Source organism: Lissotriton helveticus, chromosome 2_1 (assembly GCF_964261635.1).
Source record: "Lissotriton helveticus chromosome 2_1, aLisHel1.1, whole genome shotgun sequence".
NCBI lineage: Eukaryota > Metazoa > Chordata > Amphibia > Caudata > Salamandridae > Lissotriton > Lissotriton helveticus.
This window is the reverse complement of record NC_136059.1, coordinates 1,505,937,484-1,505,964,110: the sequence shown is the minus strand read 5'-3', so window position 1 is coordinate 1,505,964,110 and position 26,627 is coordinate 1,505,937,484. Positions and strand designations below refer to the sequence as shown.

At 48.2% G+C, this 26,627-nt stretch overlaps 1 protein-coding gene across 1 annotated transcript in view; it reads left to right on the top strand.

The window, feature by feature from the left end:
* Positions 1 to 2,739: 2,739 nt before the first annotated feature.
* Positions 2,740 to 26,627, top strand: part of LOC144819819 (C-X-C motif chemokine 10-like) — a 38,419-nt gene continuing 14,531 nt past the window's right edge. The window contains exons 1-2 of the mRNA XM_078677547.1: positions 2,740 to 2,870; positions 21,458 to 21,584. Of these exons, the coding sequence (XP_078533673.1) occupies positions 2,810 to 2,870; positions 21,458 to 21,584 (188 nt within the window). The 5' untranslated portion in view covers positions 2,740 to 2,809. The remainder of the gene's footprint in view (positions 2,871 to 21,457; positions 21,585 to 26,627) is intronic.

The window sequence follows — 26,627 nt, the reverse complement described above, 5'->3', positions numbered from 1 at the left end:
CAGGGGAGACAGCCACTCCGCGCTCTCTATCGCCCTGATGACTCCCTCCTTCTCCAACCTGTCCAGCTCTATTTGTACTGCCTCTCTGCTGCGGAACGGAATGTTCCTCACTCTGTGCACTACTGGTACCGCCCCTTCCTTCAGTTTGATGAGGTGCGTGTACTTGCCCAGCTCGCCAATCTGCCCGTTGAACACTTTGGGATATGTTTTCCTCCACAACTGCACATCTTCCCTGACCGCCATGTCCATGAGTAGGATCTTCTCTATGCCACCAGGGTTGAGCTGGATCCCCAATGCTCCTTGATCCTTCCAACTCAGAACAGACGGCCCTCTCTCCGCTACGTACAGCTTGCACTGCGCATGACGACCTCTAAATTCAAATAAAAGCGGGCAGTATCCCAGCATGGGGATCTTCTGTCCAGTGTACGTTACTGGTCTCACATCCATGGGTAGGAGTGTTTCTTCGATCCTCGCTGCAAAGTTGTCTTCCCATACCTGCCTCTGGACTATTGAGATGGGCGCTCCGCTGTCCGCAATCATCTCCAAGGGTATGCCTCCTATGTGCATGTCGAGACGAGGCCTGTCTGTGTTGGAACCGTCCATCTCTAGAACTTGGACATCAATGTACAGGAATTCCTCCTCTTCACCCTTGTCGTCTTGATCACTGGAGTCTTCTCTCTGATCATGGTCTACCAAGCGCACTATGGCATTCTTCGGTTTTCTGCGACACACTTTCTCGTAGTGTCCAAAGATGTTGCAGTAGGAACACCTGGCCTTGAAGGCGGGGCACGCCTTGTCGTTTCCCATGTGGTTACTGCTACCACACCTGTAACACTGGTTCCTATCTTTTCTGTGTGTCTTGCTGTCCGTCTGTGATTTAGTGGAGAAGTCAGCTCTGTTTCCTCCCTGCGTCTTCCGCGTCTCATTTTGCTTCCAACGGTCGTTTCTGTTTGGCGCCATTACCCTACACACTGCTTGCGATTCCTGGGCGTCCCTCTTCGCTGCCTGGGCACACCTTTTCGATAGTTCGGCCTTTTTAACCATCGCCCAGATCTCCTTGAGTGGAGCGTCGCCATTCACCCACAATTTCTCCTGTATGTGGGTACTGGAGGTATGCATAATAATTTGATCCCTGATGAATTCATCATGCAGTCCCCCGAATTTGCACGTGACTGCTAATTTCCTCAGTGCTACGACGTATTCGTCCACAGACTCTCCGCTCTTCTGTTTCCTCTGAAAGAAGTTAAATCTGTCAATGGCGACACACACTACAGGCCTGTAATGTGCGTCCAAGTCTTCAATGGCGTGATCAAACACCTCCGTGTCCGCTGCGGCTCTTTCTCCTTTCACTATGGTGTCATAGATCCTGAGCCCTTCTGGACCTAAATTATGGAGAAGGATCTTCTTTTTCCTCTGACTCGTGAATGCGGTCTCGCCTTCCTCTTCTAGCGCTTCCAGATAGTTAAGGAAGTACCTCTTCCAGTCTTCCCATTTCCTTTCCGGTTCTCCGCTTTTCGTGAGGAATGGGACGAGTTGGGTGAGAGACGTGCTCTGACTCGCCATGGTTGGAGCCTTCCTCCTGGTGTTAGGTGTGACAACAGTTTTCCTGGATGGACTCCCTGGGGCGCTTTGATCTCCTCCCTCGTCCTCTCTGTTCTCACACTCACTGTCTTCTCCCGGTTCACCCTCTGTGGTGAGAGATTCCGCCTCTGAGCTGCTTCTTGCCTTCGCAGTCGATGTGCCTGCAGTATCCGCCAGCGTGCACCCCTCTTGTCTGTGCTGGGGCGCCTGTGAGGGCTCACAGTGATGCAATAAGGCTGGTTGCTTAGTTGGTTTCCTTCAGGTGTCTTCCTCTCTCTAGCTGTGCTCACTCTCCACCTTGGGGTGTAATTTACCCGTGCTGTGGCCTTTACTGGGCTTAAGGACAGCTGTGGGGCCCCCTCCTGGCTCGTGGCCGTGCTGGCGCCGTTTTTCGCGCTTCTTCCCGCCTTGCCGGCTCCTCTGCCGCGCTCCGTTATGCTTCTCACGCGTAATGCGTGTAATTAATGGGGTCGCGTGCTGATCCCGACTCGTCGCCACTGTAAAGATGCAAGGACGCAGTGGTTAATTGATTTAAACCGTTTATTTCTCCGGAGCGCCGGGGCTGGCTACCTCTGGCGGTGAGCGCCAGAGAAAACTACATCCTCCGCCTACCACGTCCTGTGACGTGGTTCCTGTTCCGCTCCTGGAACACTAGAGCGCTGCCACAAGCTGTCTGCGCTTCGGCTTCACAGCACAGGAGACTTTCTGCCCTACCTTCAGGGGAAGCATTTCAATTGTCTGAATTGCCCGCCCCGGGACGGTTGTCTTTTCACAAAAAGTAGGGGAACCGTTTTTCTAAAATTAAAAATGTATGGTTACGTCGTGCCCCATATATCCTTCCACTCCCATCGCCCGCTTCGACCACTGGCGGGGGTTGACTGAAATCGAAAGTTGCATTGCTTATTATAATGCCTTTTCAAATGTTGCAATAGATGTTTTAAAGGGCTGCGGTTGAAAACTATCAACCTATGAAAACGAAAGTAAAGGTTTTGCCTTTTCCAAGAATTCGCGGCATTCTGTGAAATAGGAACAATGGGTCTACGGTTATCGGGGGTTTCCCTGCAAACGCTGTTTTGCAGCGCAAACATTTTCCATCCAATCAGGAAACAGGATTTTTGGGGATGTGCACAATAAATACAGCCGCAGGAATGCCTCTGTCCTCGCTATTCACCCCACTCTCCAGAAACCCAGAAGAGCCAACCAGTGCTGAGGTCTCTGCAGTACAGCCATGGACAAGAAGGTGGTGCTCCTGCTCTGCGCAATGCTGCTCCTGGCAGCAGATACTGAAGGTAAAGTGGGGATAACGAACTCTGCCTGGCGCGTAATCTCAGATTTATTGTTTAGGGTTGAACTAAACCAATCTCCGGATTGCAAACGCACATTGATTACAGCTGCGTGTTTTTCTGGCGGGTGTTTCTCAGCACACAGAACGCTTTCAAGTCACACTGCATTATAGGCTTTATGAAAGAGTACTTTTTACAGCAAAATCTAATTTTCTCTCTGAAAACATCAAACTAGCAGGAAATGTAACTATTTTGAGAACCTTTTTTAACTATTTGTGTATTGTCACCGGTATCTAGGATAGTCGAGTTTTCTGTGGACACCTGGCAAACAATTTTAGGGCATATTTACAGGTCCCTTGTGCCACAGGTGCGTCACTTTTGACATGGGAAAAGGTGAGGTGCCGGTGGCGCAAGGGGCTTGTGAATAAGCCCCTTTGTTTCCGAGTTAAAAAGCCATTTATCACAGAAAATGTACAGACTCTAAACTTTAACATACTCCGGCGAACCTCTTCCTTCCAGTGTAAATACAGTTTAGTGTCCTGCCAACCAGGTTTCACCTGAAGTCAGAAAACTGAAGTTACAGGTCTGTTTTGCTTTTGTCCAAATTTGTAAAAGGTTTTGCAATGAAGCTGACCTACAAAAATCTGCATTCAAAGAAAAGATTCCTTTCTGTGTATTTATTTCAAAGGGTGACCATGAGGCCTATCCATGTCAATTAGCTATTTTATTCATTTGCAATTGACGAAGGCAAGAAGTCAAAATTTAAGCTCCACACTAGGATGATTATACTTTTTACTCAAAGTTTATTTTCATAAAAGCTCATATTTAGGAATTCATTTTAAATACACATTCAATTTTACACTGTGGTGCTCTGGTACAGGTATATAACCACTAACTAACAATTCCGTATTACGGTTTCTATCACAGAATCACCACTTTATGATATGCACTCAATATTTAAAATACATCAATACAATAAATCGATAAAAAACATTTTTTTCACATTAAAACAGTCCAAAAGTCGACGCGTTTCGGTGCGTTTGTTATGCTTGATGCACCTTCATCAGGACAAAATAGATTAAAAGCAGGTATACTTCTTCTTTCTGAAAAAGTAAATAGAATGCATATAATTAGTGCGGGATCACTATTTTGAGTTATCCTAGTAGTGGGCTTTTGCTTCAAAATTATTTTAATCTATTCTTACTTAAAGTTAGAAGAAAAGACGTCCTTCAAGTAATTTTTTGGGACGTTTTGTTCTTAATTGATCTGGTAGCACGTTCGTAGTCAATTCACGGCCCTCAGAAATCTGGAATCATAATGACATTTTAGTTCCTTTCGCCATTTTTTGTACTTTGAAAGGCTCGAGATAATAACAGTATACCGGACTGCACTTACTTATATAATTTATTTGTGGCACATTATCAATGGTGCACTATAGATGGTGTCATCTCCCAGTGGCGTCTTTCGGTATGCCCTCCAAATTATGATCTCGGATCATGCGCAAGGAAACCCAAATGCCACCATTAATAAATATTCGGCTCTAACGAATTTCTGCCGTTTTCTGTAGTTTTTCTATAACAACAACAAACTACAGTTATGGCCACTGTGACTTGCTATCAGGTACCACTTCCACGGCCAGAGAAACGATATCCGGTGCAATAACACTAGAAATGTTAAAAACTACAAAAAGGGCGACCAGAGACGCCTTAGTGATTCAGAATGCGCAATCAAGTCCGGCGAGAGTGCAATTAATCAATTAGCACTAGTATAAATAGTACCCAGCGGCCCCCGAGTGGTTGTCAGTTCCAGTGCAGCGGAAGCCAGCCACACGAAGGAATCATCAGAAAACCATTGATGTATTTTAAATATTGAGTGCATATCATAAAGTGGTGATTCTGTGATAGAAACCGTAATACGGAATTGTTAGTTAGTGGTTATATACCTGTACCAGAGCACCACAGTGTAAAATTGAATGTGTATTTAAAATGAATTCCTAAATATGAGCTTTTATGAAAATAAACTTTGAGTAAAAAGTATAATCATCCTAGTGTGGAGCTTAAATTTTGACTTCTTGCCTTCGTCAATTGCAAATGAATAAAATAGCTAATTGACATGGATAGGCCTCATGGTCACCCTTTGAAATAAATACACAGAAAGGAATCTTTTCTTTGAATACTAATTGTTAACCCAGTCCTTTCTGGTCCCTGGGAAACTCTCTTTTTTTGAGAACTACAAAAATCTGCTTCAGATAAAATGCCTCCTACATGTTAATATGTACATGTACTTGGATAGCCATATTTGTAATAGCCAAACTAAAAGCCACAGATCCCAGGATGCGGATCATATTGAGAGCTCTCTCTCTCCCCACAAAGGCCAGACATTTCTTTTCTCTGTTGTGGTGAGTTCTGAAGCCACAGATTTCCCTAAAAGCCAGGTTACACCTGCTGTCATCTGCAATAACCCACTGCAGCTGTGTTCCGAACCCATGAAGCCTTTGCCTTAACCTGGCAGATTGCAGGTTTGGAATCTTTCCACCTGCGCGCGGAGCCGGCCCTGATTTCCCGCCACACCAGGCGGGGTGTGCAAAGACATGGCTGCCAGTCTCCCAGCAGCACGCGCCCTGACGCAGGAGGCCTCAGTCACGCGGGCTGCCTCGGGGTCCACAGCGAGACGGATCCACTGGTGCCAGTGCCGCGGGGGAGACCAGCCCTGCATCCGCCCAGCTGAGAGGGTGGAGCGGCTGCGGGCTCCATGGCCTGCCTCGCACCTGGAGCTGGGCGGCAGCCAGCAAGGCCTCGAGAAGGACAGGCGGAGGAAGGAAGCAGACTTTGCCGGAACCGATGCAGATACTCCTGTTACGCCATGGAGCGTACCATAATGAGCCCTTCCGACCAGGTCCTTGAGTAAACAGAGAGGAGGCGACAGGCCCCATAGTCACTCATGGTCTTCCTTGCTCCTGAGCATGGCTGGGGCCTGATTCCAGGCTCAGAAACCAAATCAAGGCTGCACAAGGATTCAATTGTTACACGGACTAGGAAATCCTCAAACTGAATATTAATAAGGTTTTAGAAAGTCAGCTAGGACTTCTCTGATTTCTAAATGCCGTCGACCTCAGGCTTTGAACTGGTCTATGGGCCATATGTATCAAGGCCAAAATGGTATGTATGAACGTATTTGGGTGCAAAATAAGGAATCGCAAAATTTGCCATTCCTTATTTTGCTATTGCAGTTAAGGAATCGCAAATTTTGCGATTCCTTAAATGCAATGTATGATGCAAAAAACAATTCCAAAATGCCCTTAAGGAATCGCAAATTACCACCAACTTGTAGTTGGTGGTAATTTGCGATTTCTTTTACAAATACACTTTAAGCAATTTGTAAAGGTGCCATGTGACGCTCATACATGCCCTTAGGGCATGTATGTGCTCCATATGCGCACACATGTCATTTTCAGGGGTGCAGCAGGGTGTTCTTGAGACACCCCTGCCCCTTGAAATTATTCTCAATTTGCGATTAGCAAATTGCGAATCGCAAATTGAGAATAATTTCACATTCATTCTTATGGGCCACCTGGCCCATAGAAATGAATGGGAAATTATTCCTTAATTGCGATGAGCAATTTGCTAATCACAATTAAGGAATTTTAAGGAATCGCTAAAAAAAGCGATTTTCTACATACATACCATTTTGCGATTTCGAAATAGCGATTCCTTAATATTCGCTATTAAGAAATCGCAAAAGGGTATGTTGGTACATATGGCCCTATGGTTACTGAAGTCCTTGATGACTTTTTATATCTTTATGATGCATAGTTGGCGGTGCTTTATTCCGTATACTTATGATATACGTGATATAATGATTTTATAATGATGTTATACTACATTATGGTGCTTTATATTTCAGCACTTGTAGTGCTATGGCTTTCCTGCCCTCTCTTTTCTTTGAGTCTTGGTGTCCCTTACGCTTGGTGCTGTCCGCAAACCCTCTGATTCGGTAAATGGGAGGCTCTGCAAATGTTAAAACCCTTTTTGAAATGTACTAAGCCCCTTTAAGGATTCAGAAAAGATTTTGCGAATCATTAAATGGGTTTAGAAAACCAGTAAGGAACGGATATTTGAAAGGGCCGTTACAGGCATCTCTTCCAAATACCCATTCCTTATGGTTTGCTTTAATATTTTGCAATGTATTTAAGTTTTGCAGCCGAAATCTGATCGCAAAACATTTATATATTACCATCACCTTGAAAAGGAGGTGGTAACCCGTTAGTAAATGGGAAGAGGTCCCCAGGGGGATCTATAAAATGTTTGAATGTGGATAAAAACGTTTTTTGGAGCAGACAATGTTCTTTGGGACCACTGCCTGGTCCAAAAAAATGTTTGTAAGAGTTTTCATTTCCTTTTTTAAAAGCATCCAATTTTCCATTTTGGAAACCAGGTTGCAAAAAAAAAAAAAAGATTGCCTCATTGATGGTCTTCTGACCCAAGAGGCCACCATGTCTGTGATTGAAATCAATTGTACTGAGCTGAAATTGGTGACCTACCTGATTAGTATTTATAAGGTTGGTTGAATTCCGACCCACTAGGATTCGGTATTTTGTGAACTGACCGATCAGCACATAGGTCGGTTCTCATGATACAAACGCATTCGGTAAGCAACAATGCGCAACTAGCGACCATTGTCACTGGATCAATTTTTAATACATGGGGCCTTTTGTTTCTGAGACCCAGTGTCTTTGTCTCCCAGTGTACCTGTCTCTGAGGGTTCACGTCTCTCTGTGTCCTAGCTTATCCCTGTTCCAATATTTCTCGGTGGTGGGATATTATCTCTCTGAAGAGTCTTCCTGTTCTCCTGCCTGTTTCCTTTCCCATTTTCCTTGCCAGTCTCTCCATCCTAGTATTTTGACATCCCCCTGTGTGCCCCTATATCACTGTCTATCTCCTCTCCCTAGTGCTTGCCTGGGTGAATATTCTTGTCTTCGAGTAATTGTGCCACAACATGTCTGTGTCTTATAATGTCCCAGTGTCTTCATACATACCTTCATTAACTAACCTGTTCAAGTGCAGTGGGGTAAAAAGAGTGTCACAGGCCCAATTGCAAACATGGCAAGTAGGGTGCTCCTCCCCCATCAGGGTAGTAAAAGTTGGCCATACTTAGGTTTCTGCCCCCAAGTGGCACTGCACATCCTGAATTAATGATAGCCATCAGGGCCGGACTAGTAGCCCAAAGAAGCCCTGGCAATTGTGTGGGACCAGCCCTTCCCACGGTGGGGGTGGGGGGTCGCTAGTGTAAAGCACTGCTGCTTTTGTTGCTTTGGGGGCGATATTGCTGCACGCTGCAAAGCCGCCCCCAGTGACAAAATAGCCCCCACGCACACATTCTGCTACAAGGTCTTCCCCCACCCTTCCAGCCTCCCGGGGAAATGCCCAATGTCTGCTACGGCCAGTCCGGCGCTGATAGCCATACACCATGACCTTCTTCTAGTGTCTCTCGACCCCAGAGCCGCCATGTATTTCGTCTCTCAATCCCCATCTCAGTGGCCTCTGTGCCTTGTACTTCAGACGGCTTTCTCGCCAGCGTGGCCTTGTTCCAGTCTCCACCGCTCCCTTCCCCAGTCAGACCCTCCAGCTTATCGCGATTTCGCGATTTGCAAAAAAATCGCGAAATCGCGCGATCTCTGCAAATGCCGCGATATTTGCCATAAAGCCCGCGAAATTTGCCGTTTCCGCCCGTCGCCCCCGTTTCCGCCTTAAAAGAAGGCGCGAGGCACCCATTGAGTCATTTGCGGCGAGAGAAGACGGCGGCCGAGCGAAGGGAGAAGACCAGCACCACACCAAGAGGGGGAGGAGAGAGCACGAAGCTGCAGCGACACGAAGACTCTTCCTCAGCAGAGACCGGGGCTCGGAGCAGGAGGAAAGCCGGCCGGCAAACAGAAGACAGGTAAGTCCGGTCCGTCCTACGCTGGTGGGGGCCCGCCGCACACATAGGGGAGAGCGCTGCCCTGGTGGGAGGGGGGCAGTGGAGATGTGGCCGACCGGCCCCGGGCTGCGTGTTTCTGGGAGAGCGCTGGCCGGGTGGGAGGGGGGCAGTGCAGGGAGTGCTAAAAGCGTAGGGAGTAAAAGTGCCACAAACTGTGTAAAGCGCTCGCACATGTTTTTATCTTTGATACTTGCTCAAGTGCCACCTTGCCTACATAACGCTTGTTCGTGTGCCTGAGTGTCTAGCACCTTTTGCAGTATTACGCCTCAAATGATACTTTGTTCTCTCTTGTAACTGCACATTTGTCACTTTTTTCTTCCTGTGCACTGTTTACTACCTCATGTATTTTTGGCTGCTCACAATTCTCACTACCTCATGTATTCTGTGTGCTCACAATTGTTACTATTACCTTTACTACCTCATGTGTTTTTGGTTGCTCAACATTTTTACTACCTCATGTATTCAGTTTGCTCACAATTGTCATTATTACCTTTACTACCTCATGTATTTTTGGTTGCTCACAATTTGTGTTCCATTTATGTTCCTTTTGTGAAGCGCTCTGACACCTTCGGGTAAAGTCCGCGCTATGAGTCACAGTGGGTATCAGGGTTGCAAAGGGATTTTCTTGCCAGGGAAAGCTCTGAGCATTTGCAATCCCTGCCATGCTAGGAAAGATACCAAGAATATTTCTCTAATTTTACGTGTGGGAAATTTTGTATGCACCTGGGAAAATGTTTGCGGATTTTTTAAAGTTTATCTTTATTGGCTGAGCTCTTCTGTGCACACTGCCAGAAGAACACCATGGCCCGATCACAAAATAGCAAAAAATCCCGATTTGGGGAAAACTCCTTTTTGCGTTGTAAAGGCACTCCAGGGTCCAGGGGAGACACAAATATTGGGAGGAAAGAATGATGCACTATTTGTGCACCCTGGTATACTCTACAATACCTGCTTGTTTTTCCCCATTCCAAACTGTACAGCCCCACATTGTGATGTATGTCATTCCATTATTTGTTGTAACTGTTCTCTATGCAGGGAATGGTGTTGGGGTGGGGGAGTGTGTGTGTGTGTGTGTGTGTGTGTGTGTGTGTGCGCGCGCACCCTGCTGCTGCCTGTGCTGTACCGGTTATGCAAGGGATGCTTGCACTGCTGCTGTCTGTGCTGTATCTGCTCTGTGTGTGAGGGAAGCTTGCACTGCTGCTGTCTGTGCTGTATCTGCTCTGTGTGTGAGGGAAGCTTGCACTGCTGCTGTCTGTGCTGTATCTGCTCTGTGTGTGAGGGAAGCTTGCACTGCTGCTGTCTGTGCTGTATATGCTCTGTGTGTGAGGGAAGCTTGCACTGCTGCTGTCTGTGCTGTATCTGCTCTGTGTGTGTGAGGAAACTTCAGTTTCAAGAGCCATTTGGCCCAGCTGCCGCAGCGCACTGGTAAGTTTGGTGTCCTGGGCACCTGGTGAGTATCGTAACTCTTTACTTGTGTTCTTTTGCAGAGCATCACTGGGAAGAATCTGCTTTTGCAAGAGCCAGAATTGGGTCAGCTGCCGCAGCGCACTGGTAAGTTTGGGGTTGTGGCCACCTCTGGGGAATTTCATAATTGTTTGTTTTTGGTTCTGGGGAATTGTTGTGTTCTCTGGACTGTACTGCATTTTTTTTCCTGAATCTTGACCCTTTGGCCAGATTTTTTACTGTCACTGCACTCAAGTTTTGTCCTGAATCTTGACCCTTCTTCATGATTTTTTACTTGCGCTGTACTTCAGTTTCAAGAGCCATTTGGCCCAGCTGCCGCAGCGCACTGGTAAGTTTGGTGTCCTGGGCACCTGGTGAGTATCCTAACTCTTTACTTGTGTTCTTTTGCAGAGCATCACTGGGAAGAATCTGCTGTTGCAAGAGCCAGAATTGGGTCAGCTGCCGCAGCGCACTGGTAAGTTTGGGGTTGTGGGCACCTCTGGGGAATGTCATAATTGTTTGTTTTGGTTCTGGGGAATTGTTGTGTTCTCTGGACTGTACTGCATTTTTTTGCTGAATCTTGACCCTTTGGCCTGATTTTTTACTGTCACTGTTACTGATTTTTTTTGTCCTGAATCCTGACCCTTTGCCATTAATTTTTACTTGCCATTGGGCCAGGTGCCGCTGCGCACTGGTAAGTTTGGGGTTGTGGGCACCTGGTGAGTTTCCTAACTCTTTACTTGGTTTCTGTTACAGAGCATCACAGGGGAGAATCCGCTGTTGCAAGAGCCAGACTTGGGTCAGCTGCCGCAGCGCACTGGTAAGTTTGGGGTTGTGGGCACCTCTGGGGAATGTCATAATTGTTTGTTTTGGTTGGGGGGAATTGTTGTGTTCTCTGGACTGTACTGCATTTTTTTGCTGAATCTTGACCCTTTGGCCTGAATTTTTACTGTCACTGTTACTGATTTTTTTGTCCTGAATCCTGACCCTTTGGCATTAATTTTTACTTGCTATTGGGCCAGGTGCCGCTGCGCACTGGTAAGTTTGGGGTTGTGGGCACCTCTGGGGAATGTCATAATTGTTTGTTTTGGTTCTGGGGAATTGTTGTGTTCTCTGGACTGTACTGCATTTTTTTGCTGAATCTTGACCCTTTGGCCTGATTTTTTACTGTCACTGTTACAGATTTTTTTGTCCTGAATCCTGACCCTTTGGCATTAATTTTTACTTGCTATTGGGCCAGGTGCCGCTGCGCACTGGTAAGTTTGGGGTTGTGGGCACCTCTGGGGAATGTCATAATTGTTTGTTTTGGTTCTGGGGAATTGTTGTGTTCTCTGGACTGTACTGCATTTTTTTGCTGAATCTTGACCCTTTGGCCTGATTTTTTACTGTCACTGTTACTGATTTTTTTGTCCTGAATCCTGACCCTTTGCCATTAATTTTTACTTGCCATTGGGTCAGGTGCCGCTGCGCACTGGTAAGTTTGGGGTTGTGGGCACCTGGTGAGTTTCCTAACTCTTTACTTGTGTTCTTTTGCAGAGCATCACTGGGAAGAATCTGCTGTTGCAAGAGCCAGAATTGGGTCAGCTGCCACAGCGCACTGGTAAGTTTGGGGTTGTGGGCACCTCGGGGGAATTTCATCGTTGTTTATTTTTGGGCAATTCTTTCTCTTTCTTTGCACGTGGCTGACTGGACACGTTTTGGTCGAATTTGCACCACCCATGTAACCGTTGGCATGTTACATTTTCTATTTTCGGGCACTTAATTTGAGCTTTTCAACAATTGCTATGGCTTTTTCCCCCTGCGCTTTTCACACTGTCTGTTTGCTCAACACCGTTCGGGGACTGGCATTTACCATTGCAGTTATGGCCCAACACGTTTGTCACTTTACTTGTGCCTCAGGGTTGCATGCATTTCTTATCGTTGAGCACCGGCGCTTTCTGAACTTTCCTTTCAACAATTGCCTTTCCCCCCTTTGAGGTGTCTTTAGTAATACCAACTATCTTTGTAGGTGAGTTAACTGACTGCGCCACAACCGGGAGATCTTCTGTTTTACAAGGGAGCAACAAGCCACCACAAGAAAAGCAGAATGGAGAAGTTTATGCAGCCTGCAAAGGGTGTGAAGCACAGATCACATCTGCCCACCCAGATAACCGCAGCAGACCGGGCCAGAGACTACAGCAATGTGATGCACGCTGATGGTGGGGTGCTGTTTTGCAGTGTGTGCAATGTGGCGGTGGACCACATCCGGAAACACACTGTGGATATGCATGTGCGGTCCCAAAAACATTTGAAGCGCTGTTCAGATGATCCTGACCTTCAATCTTCGCCGAAACGTGCACGCCAGATGACAGTGAACTCGCTATTCACCAAGAGTACAGCTGCCGGTGCCGCAAACCACGAAATGATAACTGAGTGGGTTAATGTCTGCACCGCGTTGAACATTCCGCTCAGCAAAACCGACCACCCTGTGTTGCGCAAGTTCCTGCACGAGCGAGTACGGAATGGTGGAGCGATACCTGGGAGTCATCAGCTGCAAGAACGGTATCTCCCAGAGAGATATACAAGTGCCAAGAACGAGCTGAAAGAGCTATTGAAAGATCAGAAGATTAGCGTTATCTTTGACGAAACACCAGATGTCGAAGGGCGGTGTGTTTTGAATGTGCTAGTTGGAGTAGTCTCTCCGCAGGGTGACCGTCAGATCCAAACCTACCTGGTGGACACAGTCTTCCTATCCCAGTGCAACCATGGGACTGTAGCGCAAGCTGTTGTAAAGGTGCTCACAGAGTACAGCATAGACTTCCAGAACGTTGTTTCCTTCAACACTGACAATGCGGCATACATGCTCAAGGCATTCAACACAGTGTTGAGGAATCTGTACCCAAACTCCATCCACATCACCTGCTTGGCACACATCATGAATCTTGTTGGGGAGTCATTTAGGAGGCCTTTTGTGGAGCTGAATGCTTTCCTGCTGTACTTCTCCCGCATCTTTTATATGGCTGGCAGCAGAAAGAGAAGGTACCTGCACCATCTTGCAGAGAACCATGGGATGAAGGCACGGGTGGCACCTGACCCTTGCAGTACCCGCTGGAATTCTTGGTTCGCCGCAGTCCAGTACCACTGCAAGTACTTTGAGGCCTATGCTGGGTTTGTGGAGTCAGAGATGCAACTCAGCAAGTCTCCCCCAGATTCCCTTGAAAATCTACAGAAGATTTTTAACACCGACCAAAGGGAGTGCATTAAAGTCCAATTGGACATTGTGGCAGAAAAATGCCAAAGCATTTTAAACCTGATGGAGCTATTCCAGAGTCAGACTCCAGTTACCATGAAGGTATACGATTATTTGGAGGACCTCCACATGAACTTAACCAACAATTCAGTCCTCACTGTGGAGTCACTAGAGCCGTTTGTACAGACCACTGCAGGGGCAAAACTAAGCCTGGCACAGAAAAAAAAAATTACAGCCCAGCTTAATGAAGCTTTTGAACATTCGCTAGAAAAGGTGGCCAAATACATGGGGGAGGCCCAGCCAGGCTTACAATTCTTGAAACAAGTGCGCCTCTTCAACCCTGCGCGACTCAGCATCCTGCCTAATGAGAAGAGTGCCTATTCAGCAATCCCTGGTTTCAGCGAAGTTCCCGATCAGGAGCTTCGCCTCTACTTTGACAATGTAGGGCCAGAAGCAGTGCAGGTGTCTGTTTCTGGACTTATTGACACCGACCTCTTTTGGCGTGGGCTGGCTGACCGCCTTCCAGCTCTTTCCCAACTTGCAGCTGTGTATAAGGACTGCGTCACAAGCTCTGCAGATGCTGAAAGGAGCAACAGTATATACAAAATTATTCTCTCTTCCAGACGACGGTCCCTTTCAGAGCAATCAATCCGGGCATTATTGTTTTTACACTACAACCAGCAGCACAATACTGGTCTTGATTTGGAGTGCTCGGAAGAACTTACCGTACTTGCCCAAGATTAACATGCCTTTTAATTAAAACAAATGGGCTGAATTGTAAATAAACAAAATGTACATAGCTCCATGTTGTCAAATAACTCAAACAGTAAGATATCTGTGTTTGGTGTTGCAAAAACCACAAAATAAAATGCCGCTAAATGCCGCTAAATTTCCATTTTTGTGCCGCTAAATTTTCATTTTTGTGCCGCTAAATTTTCATTTTTGTGCCGCTAAATTTGCCTATCCATGCCGCTATATCCTGGGGGGTCTGCCCAGTGTCCCTGTCTCCCTGTCACTGTGTTTGTATCTACCTGTTCCAGTGCCATGTTTCTATACCACATGTCTATGACTTCCTGTTTATTTCCGCGTTTCCCTGTGATCGGTTTAAAACAAAATATATTCCTACACTTTCCGACAAACTGTATTAGTAAGCGTCTTCCTCCTCCTCTTTCCGGCCATTATGATCCCTTTGTACAATTCCAGCCAGTTACATCGGCATCGTGTTAACAGTTTTCTCTGAAAACTGTTTATTGTACTGTGCTCCTGTTTGTAGTTAGTAAATTAAGGAAAAAAATTAAAGACAATATTAAGGACAAAAGTTAGTAAATTAAGGACAAAATCCTTTACTTTGATTTGCCTTCCATCGCCACAATGGCTGTGCATATGTCTGGGTCGTTTTGCTCGATTTGCCCTCGCAGAAACCTGACTTTTGCTTGTTTGTGAATACTGTATACATTTTGCGACAGCACAGATTGGGCATTTTTGACTGCCTCAAGTTGCTCGAAAACAGTTTTCGCATGAAAGTAAGCAAAACCAGCCCCACTTTGTCATCCTAGGAAAGGTACTTAATATGCTAGAATCTGAACTGCCCAAGTGACCATCAGGTCATGGAAAGGTGTGGCTTAACGGTTAGAGCGGCCGACTTAGAAGTTAGGGAAGCAGGTTCGAGTCTGGCGGGAGGTTTAAACATCCTGTGATTCCGGGCAAATCACTTAATCTCTCACTGCCTATCAAAAAACGAATGTGTCAGTGTGTAATGCAACTGGTGCTCGCGCGGAGCGCTCCTATTACTTCGGGTCGATTTCGTGCTATATAAAATCGCAACAAAAAAAAACAACAATCGAAATATTAAACGATTCGAAATTGTCATTAGAATATATCTGGTGTAGTAAACTGCATTGTAAACGTTCATTACTATAATAATTTGTGCAAATGTAGCAGCTGTCTAGGCATGTTTAAAACGTCAACAGCAGAATGTGCTCCTAATGTTCTAAGATAGTATGATAGAGACCTTTGCAGAAGTTGTTTGCACTCACCCTTGGGCACTGCTGTTGCTTGCTGCTTGCTGCTGCTGGGGCTGGGCTCCTGACGCCGCTAGTGATCCCCGGCGCCATCTACCACCTCGGCTGCCGCGGGAGGAACTACGGTTCCCAGCATCCCTAGCGGCCGGACACCACCACCACTTCCTGTCCCGCGCACCAGGAGGTGCTCAAAATCGCGGAGCTCCCTCCGCGTCGCGGACGGCGTCGGGCGGAGCCCGGGCAGAGGGCGGGCCGTCTGTGGCCGTCCGGGGCAGGAGGAGGCAGGGCAGGGCCACCCCACTTTCATCCACCGTACCGGTTTCAACTTGTGGCGCTTCATTGTGGTGCCGCAACTCAGCATGTCAACTCGCTCCGGTAAGGCCTTGAGGGGTGGCGGGGAAAGTGCCCCCGGGGGCACTATGTTCGGCTCTATGGATAAATTCCTGACTAGGGTGGCGGCTGTCATCGACAACGAACTTGCCATATCTGAACGGCGTCTTTCTTTTGACTTTCCTCCTTCCAAAAGCCCTTCTCCAGCAATAGTGTTGTCCCCACAAAATTCTATTTCCCCTGCACCCTTGCCTGGGGATCTACCTGGGGGTTCTTATATTGCACCATTAGAGGGTGGTATAGAAGGGGTAGAAAGCTTACTGACCGGTAACCACGGTACTAGCTCCTGTGCCGTGCTTATAGACCCATGCACTGAGTTTTCCTTAGTAGGCCCCCCTGGCATTCAGTCCCAACACTGCCCTGAGGTTTCTGCTCTTGTCCCACAACCTCCGCCTAAAACTCGACCTAACCAGGAGCCTAACAAAAGGAAGGGGAAGAGGGCAATTTATACTCGAAAGGGCTGTCCATCCAAGAGTACTAACCATCCCAGGTACCCGCCCCAGAGGGGTTTTTCCCCCCTGGGTGCCGCAGGACCTGTATCTTCAGGGACATCTATCTGTGCTCCAACTGCTATTGATACAGTACTACCTTCCCTGCTGGCCCCACCAACGCCTGACCAGGCCAACGTGGGTCCCTCCTTGGAGTCGATCGAGAAGCTGGTCAAGTCTCTTGTGTTGCCACTTATAGACCAGGTCAAGAGGTTGGGGGATAGGCTTGACTGCTTTGAGCAGGTTACCAGGGACAATTTTTTTGCCCTGAAAACCCTGCTCAAGCTCCAGCCAAAGCTCAGTGAGGATAGGACAGATAGGTTAGATAAGACCAATAGGATAGAGGTTCCAGTGAGACCCCCCTCGGGAGATCAGCTGACGCAGCCGCCCAAGCAACCAGCCTCTGGGAATTCTATCTTGGCTGCTCCTAAGGTTGGTCCTAGGCAGTTAAAGCCGAATGCTTCCACTCATGCTGCTCAAGTGCATGCTACCCCTCCCCCAGTAGTAACAACCCTGGTGTCTACCCAGGGCCCAAGGCAACATCAGAAGGGAGGGACGGGCCCTACTTCGCAACCTGGGGCTGTTTCATCTGCTACATCTGGCGGCACAGCATCAACTCCTAAGGTTGCATCTATCCCCGTCCCACCTATAAACCCTTCCCCTTTAGGTCCTCCTCAGAATAGTAGACGAAAGTGCCCCCCAGTTAACCTCCCCCCTGAGTGTCACCCGTATGTTGTTATTCTTACCAAAGTCCCCCCTATTAGGAGTACCCAGCGGGAAAACCATCAGGCACTCAAGAATAAGGTCATCCACTGGCTGAAAGCCAACAGGCCCTTGCCTTTGGGAGTGGATGGTATTATTCTTGGTGTACGCAGGGTGGGATGGATTGGAAACGGGAAAAAATCGCTTGAAGGGGATTGTGTGGTGGTAAACTTCCAAGATGCTAGGGTCGCCCAGCTAATATGCTCTCAAGGTCAACCCACGGTTGGAACGGGTATCGACATAGTCGACTTGACATTCTTCTACCCACGGTCTATTATGACCACTCCCACCTTTCACCTTGGACAACCCACCTATATCAGCAGTCCTGGGGGCCAATTCTCTGTGGAGAACACTGTCCACGGCCTTTCGACCCCGGGAGTTTTTCCCCAGCAGCTATGCCTAGCTCCAGTGATACCAAACTGGGGACCCTGGAGCTGTTGACTCAGTTATGTTCCCGGGGAGGTCGCTGTGGCTTCAAGCCTTGTTGCTGAGTCAACACCTTACCTCAAATCCAATGGCTCCTCCTCCTCATCGCAAATTCAGACTACGGCCGAGCTTGTAGAGGAGAAGGGGGAGACTGGGGCATCCTATAATCTTCTGGCTAGTCCCCCTGGTGTGGGTCCTGTGGTCTTATCACCTCCTGTCGAGGATTGTAGCATTGCGGCTGTAACGGACCCCCAGATTAGGGTTTTCAGCTGGAATGTGGCGGGACTCGAGAGGAAGCTGGCGTTGCCGGACTGGAGCGAGCGTGTGGAGCAATACTCCATATGCCTGTTCCAGGAAACCTGGAGTCGGGTGCCCCTACACAAGGCGGGCTATTCCACCCACTTTTCGCCGGCAGTAGAAAGTGCAACTGGCAGGGGCCGCCCTTCCGGTGGCCTGTTAATCTGGGTAGCCACTGAACTCAACTGTAGGGTGGAGGAGAGGGACACTAATTGCCCTGATCTCCTAAATATTTTGCTGAGAAATTCCCAGGGCAGAGTTATTCTAAACATTTTTAACATCTACGCCCGTGGCACTAAGGGGGGAAGAGAATCCCCAGTAATCGCTTGTCTGGAAGCCCAACTCCGCTCATCTCCCCACAGGTCCTGTACCTTGCTGGCAGGTGACCTAAACTGCACTTTCGAGCCCCTGGACCTGGATATCCTAGCAGACCAAGAGGAACTTGATAATGGGTGGGGGATTCCGCCCCTCGAGCTTAGTCCTATTAAAAAGTGGACAGAAGTGGCCCTCCAGATCAACTCACTAGTTATGGAGTTTGGTCTTAGAGCTGCCAACGGCAGGACTAGGTCCGACAAAGTAGGGGCGCACACCTACAACAGGCCAGGGCACATGTCACGGATTGATTATTTTCTCCTTGACATACACCTGTGGAGCCTGGTGGAGGACATGGTAATTGTACCTTCTGTAGAGAGTGACCACAATCTCCTGTCCCTCACCCTGTCCCACAGGTGTTTCAATAGCACCGTGAGTAGATCTCCTTGCAACCCCGCCCCGGACCCGTCAGTGGTTACAAACTGTGGTCGAAGGTTAAAGTGGGCGAAGCTAGCTCTTTCGGAGGAGAAAACTTCTGTGATTAGGCAGCTTCTGGTTTCAGCCCTAGCCAATCTTGATTGTCAAGAGGAAGGGCTGATGGAGGTGGCACCCAGGTTCTGTGTCATAATTCAGGCCATTGGCGACCTCTTTTTAGTTCCAGCTCACCCGAGTGGAAGGAAACCAAGCTTACGATCGGGTCAGGGCTGGTACAATCAGAAGTGTAGGGAGGCGAAGTCACTTCTCATCGAGGCAGTCAAGTCCAAATTACCGTCTAGGACTAGGGAGGCCAGGAGATACTATGCACTCTGCCAGAAAAATGGAAGGATGGAGTGGGAGGTTAATTTCTGGCAGGACCTCCTGGCTGCCAGTCGTGGGAAAGATGCCAAAGGTTTTTGGGACATGGTGGGCAAAAGGAATCGTCCTGACGATTCCCGGAGGACGTGTACCATCAATGCCCAGACTTGGTTCTCCCATTTCCAAAATCTCTATTCTGCTGTCGAAGGCCCACTTAATGATTCCTTTAAACTCCCACCCTTTACTCTAGTTCGTGACCTGGAACTGTTTTCTCCCTTGGATGTAACAAAGCAGATCAAAACCTTGGTCCCTTTGAAAGCAGCTGGTCCGGATGGCCTACCGGGGGATATCCTCCGTGCTTACCCGGAAGAATGGGGGGTACTAATCTCTGCACTCCTCAACGCAATCATGGGGGGAGGCCCTGTGCCTGACTCCTGGAGAGGTGCGGAGGTGGTCCCCATTTTCAAAAAGGGCAGTCGGGACTTACCCGGGAACTATAGGCCTATAAGCCTAATAGACTCAAGCCAGAAATTGGCTGGGAAAACCATCTTGGGGAGAATCACTCAATGGGTGGACGACAACCACATTCTGTCCGACATGCAGGCTGGGTTCCGTTCGGGTACAGGAACTATTGAACAGGTCTTTAGGCTTTTGTTATTACACTGGAAGGTGGTGGTACTGGGCAAAGGCAGTCTTTACTTGGCCTTTATTGACCTTAAGACTGCCTTTGACCTGGTACCAAGGGAGGAACTTTGGAGGGTGCTTCACGGTTTAGGGATGCCCCCATATTTACTAAACCTCCTTATTAACCTGCACACCAACACCTATGCCCAGGTTAGATGGGGGCTGAATGGGGAAAAGACCGATAAGATCAGGGTCGAGAGGGGAGTAAGACAGGGCTGTGTTTTGGCCCCTACCTTATTCTCCCTCTATATTAACGGGGTGGTAGATCATCTTCTGGGCGAACCATCAGACGCCCCCATTTTGGGAGGAGTAAAAATTCCAACTCTGTTGTTCGCCGACGACACCCTCCTCATCTCTAAAACCCCCCAAGGTCTACAGACACTGCTGAACCGCTTCCAGGACTTCTGTACCACCAAGGGCCTTGTCATCAACATAGACAAGACTAAGTACTTAGTCATGCATCCACCTCGCAAACTTGGCCGCCCTCCAATTCTGAACTCTATACCCCTAGAAAGAGTGGCAGAATTTGATTATCTGGGAATCCGACTGAATGATGCGATGAACTGGACTGCCCACATTGATAAAATGACTTTGGTGCACAAAAGGGTGGGGGGCGCCCTTCTTAAGGAGTACAATAACTCTACAAAACATTGTGTTGCTCCTATACTTGAGATCTACAAAGCACGTGCGGTCCCAGCGTCACTCTATGGATCGGAACTGTGGGGCTTGGGCAAAGTTGACCCATTAAGCAAGGCCGAAAACAAATTTATCAAGGATCTCCTTGCCATTCCATCGAGCAGCCCGACCATCCCAGTGCTCATGGACACTGGCTGTAAAGCCATAAGGGACCAGGCTCGGCTTCGTCCCTTTCTGCTCTGGGCACGCTTGTGGAGGGTCCCGGAGCTACAATCCTATGCCAATGGCTTGGCAGAAGTGATGCACGCTGATGGTTGGAGTAGCATCAAATGGCTGAAGGACATAAAACATCTCTTAGGGGAACTAGGTTTGGACTCTTGCTGGCATAGTCACTCCGCTCCTCCAAAGAAGATTTTAAAAAAACTTTTCTGGGAGTGGGTTTGTGTGAAGCGCTCTAGAAGTCAGCAGCACTGCAAAACCACCGTAGCTTTCCTGCTGTTCAAAGACGCTGTCCTGTACGAGCCATACATGGATATTATAACAGTTGCTATGGATAGGTCCCTGTATATCAAATTCCGGCTAGGAACTTTGCCCTTGGCCGACTTCTGCTCGAGGTGGAATAAAGCCCTGCCCACATCACGCTTCTGTGCTCTTTGCCAGGATAAGCCAGAGACGGTGCCACATTTCCTTTTCGAATGCCCGGACTATGGTCGCCCCAGATCACGTTGGCTTGGTCCCATCTGCAGAGAACTGGGGACTCGTCAGCACTCCGTTGCCCTTCGGATTCTTTTAACTAATACAGCCCCTCCTATTGTTTGTGCTGTTGCTAAGTTTTTTAAATGGGCCTGGTTGATTAGACTTAGAAGACTGTCCACATCAATTTAATTCTTTTTTATCTAATTTATGCTGACCTAACGTGTTTTTAATTTTCATAATATTTGTACAGTCTTACTTATTTCGACATGCTGTTTTTATCTTTTTGTACTGCTTTTATGATATATGCATATCGAAATAAAGCAATCAATCAATCAGTATGATAGAGACAGCCAATCTTTCTGATGACTAGGTCCTGTTACTAGCGCTATACTCTGTGACTTTAGCAGCTCTTTATTAAATCACGCCTTCTTCCCCCAGGATTATCGATCAATGGCAACGGGCGCTGTCTGTGCCCCGGAGCGGGCTCCAGGTCCGTGCGGGCGAATTTAGTCAAATCCGTCCACTTCTACTCGGAGAGCCCTGGGTGTGAAAAGAAGGAGGTCATGTGAGTACCCTTTGAAAGCATCGTAAGGAACTACAGGCAACCTTAAACCATGTGTACTCTGTATTTTCAAGCATTTACAAGCCAACGGACTTTATGCATTCATTTGAGGGAAAAGATATATATATATATGTGTATATATATATATATATATATATATATATATATATATATATATATATATATATACACATATATATATATGATTATATATATATATATATATATATATATATACACATATATACACATAACACACATATATATTATATATAAATATACACACACATATGTATTATATATCATATATATAAATATATACATATTATATATATATATATATTTATATTTTTATATATATATATATAGATACATACATACATATATGAATCCCCTGGGTGTTCAGTTCCCTGACAAAAGTAAAGTCCAGCAGATTACGAAAAGTTAGAAGCAAAGCGTGGCACTTTCCAATTTAATTTTAACAACTCGCAAGACTTGGGAAGCATATTTTTTTAAAGTGGGATAATTTGTAATTTAAACATTTGGCCTTGGCTTTCAAAAAAGGAAACCCCTTAGGTTGTGATACTTGTGCAGTCAACAGTCTGCTCAATTTGATAGCAGAATTTGGACATACAACCCCCTGATTGTGGTAAGAATACACGTTGCCGGATCATGAAGTTGCGCTCAGTTAAAACCTGTCAAATCGATAGAAAAAAATACAGCAACAAGCAAGCTTGGAACCGAAATCGTGTGCAATGTATTTGTTTCCAACCATTCCGAGATCCAAAAAAAAACCAAACCCACGCAATTGGTGTGTGCCGACTGCACACTTTGTACCGAACATTGCGCCCAGACTGAAAAGGGGGGGCCCTCGGCCCCCCCGCACGCATGGCGGCGCGGCGACCGCCTCACCCCTTCTCCCCTTCGGGTCCTTCGACGGTGGGGGCGTGCCCTGGGGGCGCGGCCCACCGCCGATTGGCCGGCGCCCCTCCTGACCCGGAATCAATGGACTGGTTCCGGGTCAGGGGGGGCGGGCGAGAGGAGGGGCCACCCGGCCCCTCGGGAATAAGAGGTAGGGAGCGCCCAGGAGACTCCCTTGTCCCTGGACGCTCCCTCGCTGAACGTCGTGCCCCGCGTTCGGGGCTTCTTTGTTTTGATAATCCTTTTTCCTTTTTGTTTCAGGAGCTGGTTTGATCTGCGCGGGAAAGGCAGCGGCGGCGGTAGCGGAGGCGACGGTGTTCAACTTCGTTACTCCCTTGGCGAGACTAGGAACCGGTGCAACCGCGCCCCGAGAACTGCAACAGCGAGGAGAGCAGCGCGTGTGGGAGGAGAGGCGGCGGTAGCAGCTCCTTGAGGCCGGTCCGTAAACGTGAGGCGGAGCTCATTTGTAAGCGGAGCGCTCGGTGCCCGCGTAAGGTATTGTGGCGCGGAGACCGGGGATAGGCAGCGGGCTGGCGGCAAGACGCCGAGGGAGCTCCCCGTAGCGCGGAAAAGAGCGCGAAAACGTCTTTTGTGCTTGGGCCATACAAGGGGTTTGACTGAACGCTCTTTAGGCGCCATGATCAATTAAGGGGGCGCGATATTGAGAAAAGGTGCATTCACGTGTGGGGGGAGCCTAGCGAGAGCGGCCAGTGGTTTTTTTACTCGCATAAGGCCACAGGGCTCATTAACGGTGAAATAGTTATACACAGCATGGTAATAAGTCAGGGGTGAATTTTACGTCGTTTACAGATTGGGTGGAGGGAACCTGTGATTGTTGTTGGCAATTTTCTGAAACAGTATTATTATGGTATAGGTGTTACACGAATGTTGTGAAAGGAAGGGTGAAGTAACAACCAGGAACTGTGTTATAGGTGCATGGCATTGCCTAATATAAACGTGTAATTGCCAAAAAATTCGATAATTGCCTTATATATGCTGCTTGGTCTGCAATAATTACACGTTTTTTTTTTTTTTTTTTTTTTTTTTTTTTTTTTTTTAACTACAAGCCACCATTGTTTTGAAAAACGAGGTTTCTGTTTTCCCTACAATCAGCCCACCTCTTTATTACATGCTGATGATACGTAGCTATATTACAGACATTTAACGACATTGATGGTGCAACAGGTCTTTTTTAGGAGGGATACTGTGGTGATTTGGGCTGATTGTACTGATATTATTCAAAGGAGTGTTATTTTCAATATTGCATGTACACGGTGATAACATACTTTTTTGATTCCAGGCAATTTTGGGCCACTTACTAGCGGACAGGACGTAAGAGCATCCAAAAAAGCACGCAAAGGGGGTGTGGACCAGAGCCGTGGACTGCTATCGCAGGCGAGGACAAGGGACTGGTCGGTAAGAGGGGTACGGGGGGCTAGCACTCATCGCTCCTGGTGGCCGCCGGGTGGGTCTACATTAGGTTTACTCACCCCTTTCATAAGCGGACAAGCCGCTAGTGTTGCGGTCGCCGTTGCTTGGTGCTGAAAGCCCCCTGGTGACCCTCCATCTGAAAGGTACACACGGTTGACCTGTTGGGAACTAAGTAGGCAGCGGGGGTTTTTTGGGGTAAGCGTCATGCCAGGTCCAAGAGGTGGAAAAAGGGGGTCCAACATGGAGGCTATGATGCGGGCTATGATGCGTGAGATGAACGACATTAAGCAACAACTAGGACAAATTAAGGAGCGGGAAGCTCAGTTGGAGGGTAGAGAGGGCGAGGCACCGGGCCCGTCCGGGAGACCGATCCGCAAGAGGGTGGCACCAGTGCCAAGAGGGGAATTTGTTACCCCGCAGGGGAAACCTAGGTCCAAACGGCCCAAGGAGGCGGTCCCCACCCCAGGCCCAGTGGGTCCGTTACCCGCCGCACCGCCAGCGGTGGTCCCACCCCCGCAGGTGCCTACACCCATTGCCCCCGTGGTGCCGGTGCCGGCAGGTCAACCAGTAGACGCTGGGTCTGCTCCCACACCGGTGCCCACAATCCCGGGTACAGGCGGCCCACACCCAGCGCCCGCCCTGCCAGCTGTGCCAGGACCACTGGGCATAACCCCAGTGGTACCTGTAGTCCCGGGGGGTAATGTAGATTCAATGCCACCCGAATTGTTGTCTCAGTTAACGGCCATGATGCCATGGCTTCAAAAAGGGGGAGCCTTCCCGAATTCTGCAGACCATGCGGCAGAGGCGGCAAAGTTCGTAGAAAAAATCAGATCGGCACCGATCGCCGACAGTGTTGCTTTGCCAATTTCTTCTCCCCTTGCAGGTTCAAGTGTTTCCCAGCTGGACGGAGTACAAGGGCAGCCGCCCCCGGTGCCCGCACTTGGTAAGGAAGTGGCATTGCCGCTCTTGGGGGACGGTGTAGTACCTTCCAGGAGCGAAAATCTAGCTCAACATGTGTCTTTAGCTGTTAAAGAAATGATTTGGGCTGACAAATACGTGTACATTTATTCTTTATTATTGGATAATAGGGAAATGGAGCAGGCGAAGGCACTGAAAGAGTGGATGCTCCCAAGTGAATGGAGGGCGCAGTGTACTAGATTCAGGGTTGAGGAAAATCTCAATAATTGGATGCAAGCATGGGCCGTTTTCACTGCAGTTAAGGCTGAGCGTCCTCCAGATCTGCAGGCTGCATTGGCTTGCTACTCGAGCAGGATTGTGGGGTGGAGTCAGCAGTATTCTGGGGAAGCATGGAAGGGTTATGATGTAAATTTTAGGAAGGCATTGGAATTCAATAGAGCATTACCATGGGACTCGGTAGATTCCATGGCCTGGCACAAACAGTTCTCTGACACTGCACCTCCCCCTCAGTTCGGTGCGGGCAGGGTGTTCACTAGACCGCAGCAGCCCTTTCGGCCCCCCCAAACGGGTGAAGTACCTGGGAAATTTAGGGCAGGTGGGCCAGAGAAGAAAGGAGTGTGCTGGGATTTTAATAAGCGTACCTGCACACGGGCCGCGTGTAAGTTTAGGCATGCATGTGCCTCCTGTGGGCACCCCTCTCATCCAGAATCTACCTGTAGGTCCAAGCAAGGTAACACGGGACAGAGAGGTAGGGGAAAGCCACTATAAGTCAGTCACGTCACGCCCCCCCACTCCAGTGGATGTGGTGGCAATGATTCCATTCTTGAACAGATACCCTGACCACAAAGCGGCAACCCTACTCCAGGAAGGTTTTTCTAAAGGTTTTAGGATCCCGGCCGAGGGATACACAGGCAGCGCGCACTGTAGAAATCAATTATCAGTCACACACAATCCGGCTGTTGTGGCCGCCAAAATTGACAAGGAGCTTTCCTTAGGCAGGATATCTGGCCCTTTTTCTGCAGTGCCAGTACACAATTTTGTGTGTTCCCCGCTGGGAGTTGTCCCCAAGAAAGAGAAGGGGCAATTCAGACTGATTCATAACCTATCAGCGCCAAAGGGGGCCTCACTGAATGATGCAATTGACGAAGGTATCTGTAGTGTTAAGTACGCCTCTTTTGATCAGGCTGTGACCTTATTACAGTCCACTGGACCCGGGGCGCTGATGGCGAAATCAGATATAGAGTCCGCCTTCCGCCTCCTCCCAGTCCACCCGGCGGACCAACATCTTTTAGGTTTCACCTTTAGGGATAGTTTCTACATGGACAAATGCATGCCTATGGGTTGTTCTATTTCTTGTGCCTATTTTGAGATGTTTAGTTCATTTCTTGAATGGGCCATGAGACAGGTGACAGGCCACCAAAGGGTCATGCATTACTTAGATGATTTCCTCTTCCTCGGTACAGCGGGTTCTCAGGAGTGCGCACTGGCATTGCAGGAATTTTGCGTGCTCATGCGGGCTTTTGGGGTCCCGCTTGCGCCTGGGAAGACGGTGGGCCCGACCACCTGCTTGGAATTTCTGGGCATCGAGATTGACTCGATGGAGAAATGTTTTAGACTACCTAAGGACAAGGTGCGCAAATTCAAGACGTCGCTACAGTTATGCCTCCGGAAGGAGAAGGTCACTTTGCAGCAATTACAGGAGGTGGTAGGGCAACTGAATTTCGCACTAAGAATCATCCCAATGGCTCGCCCCTTCTCTCGCTCCATCGCGCACGC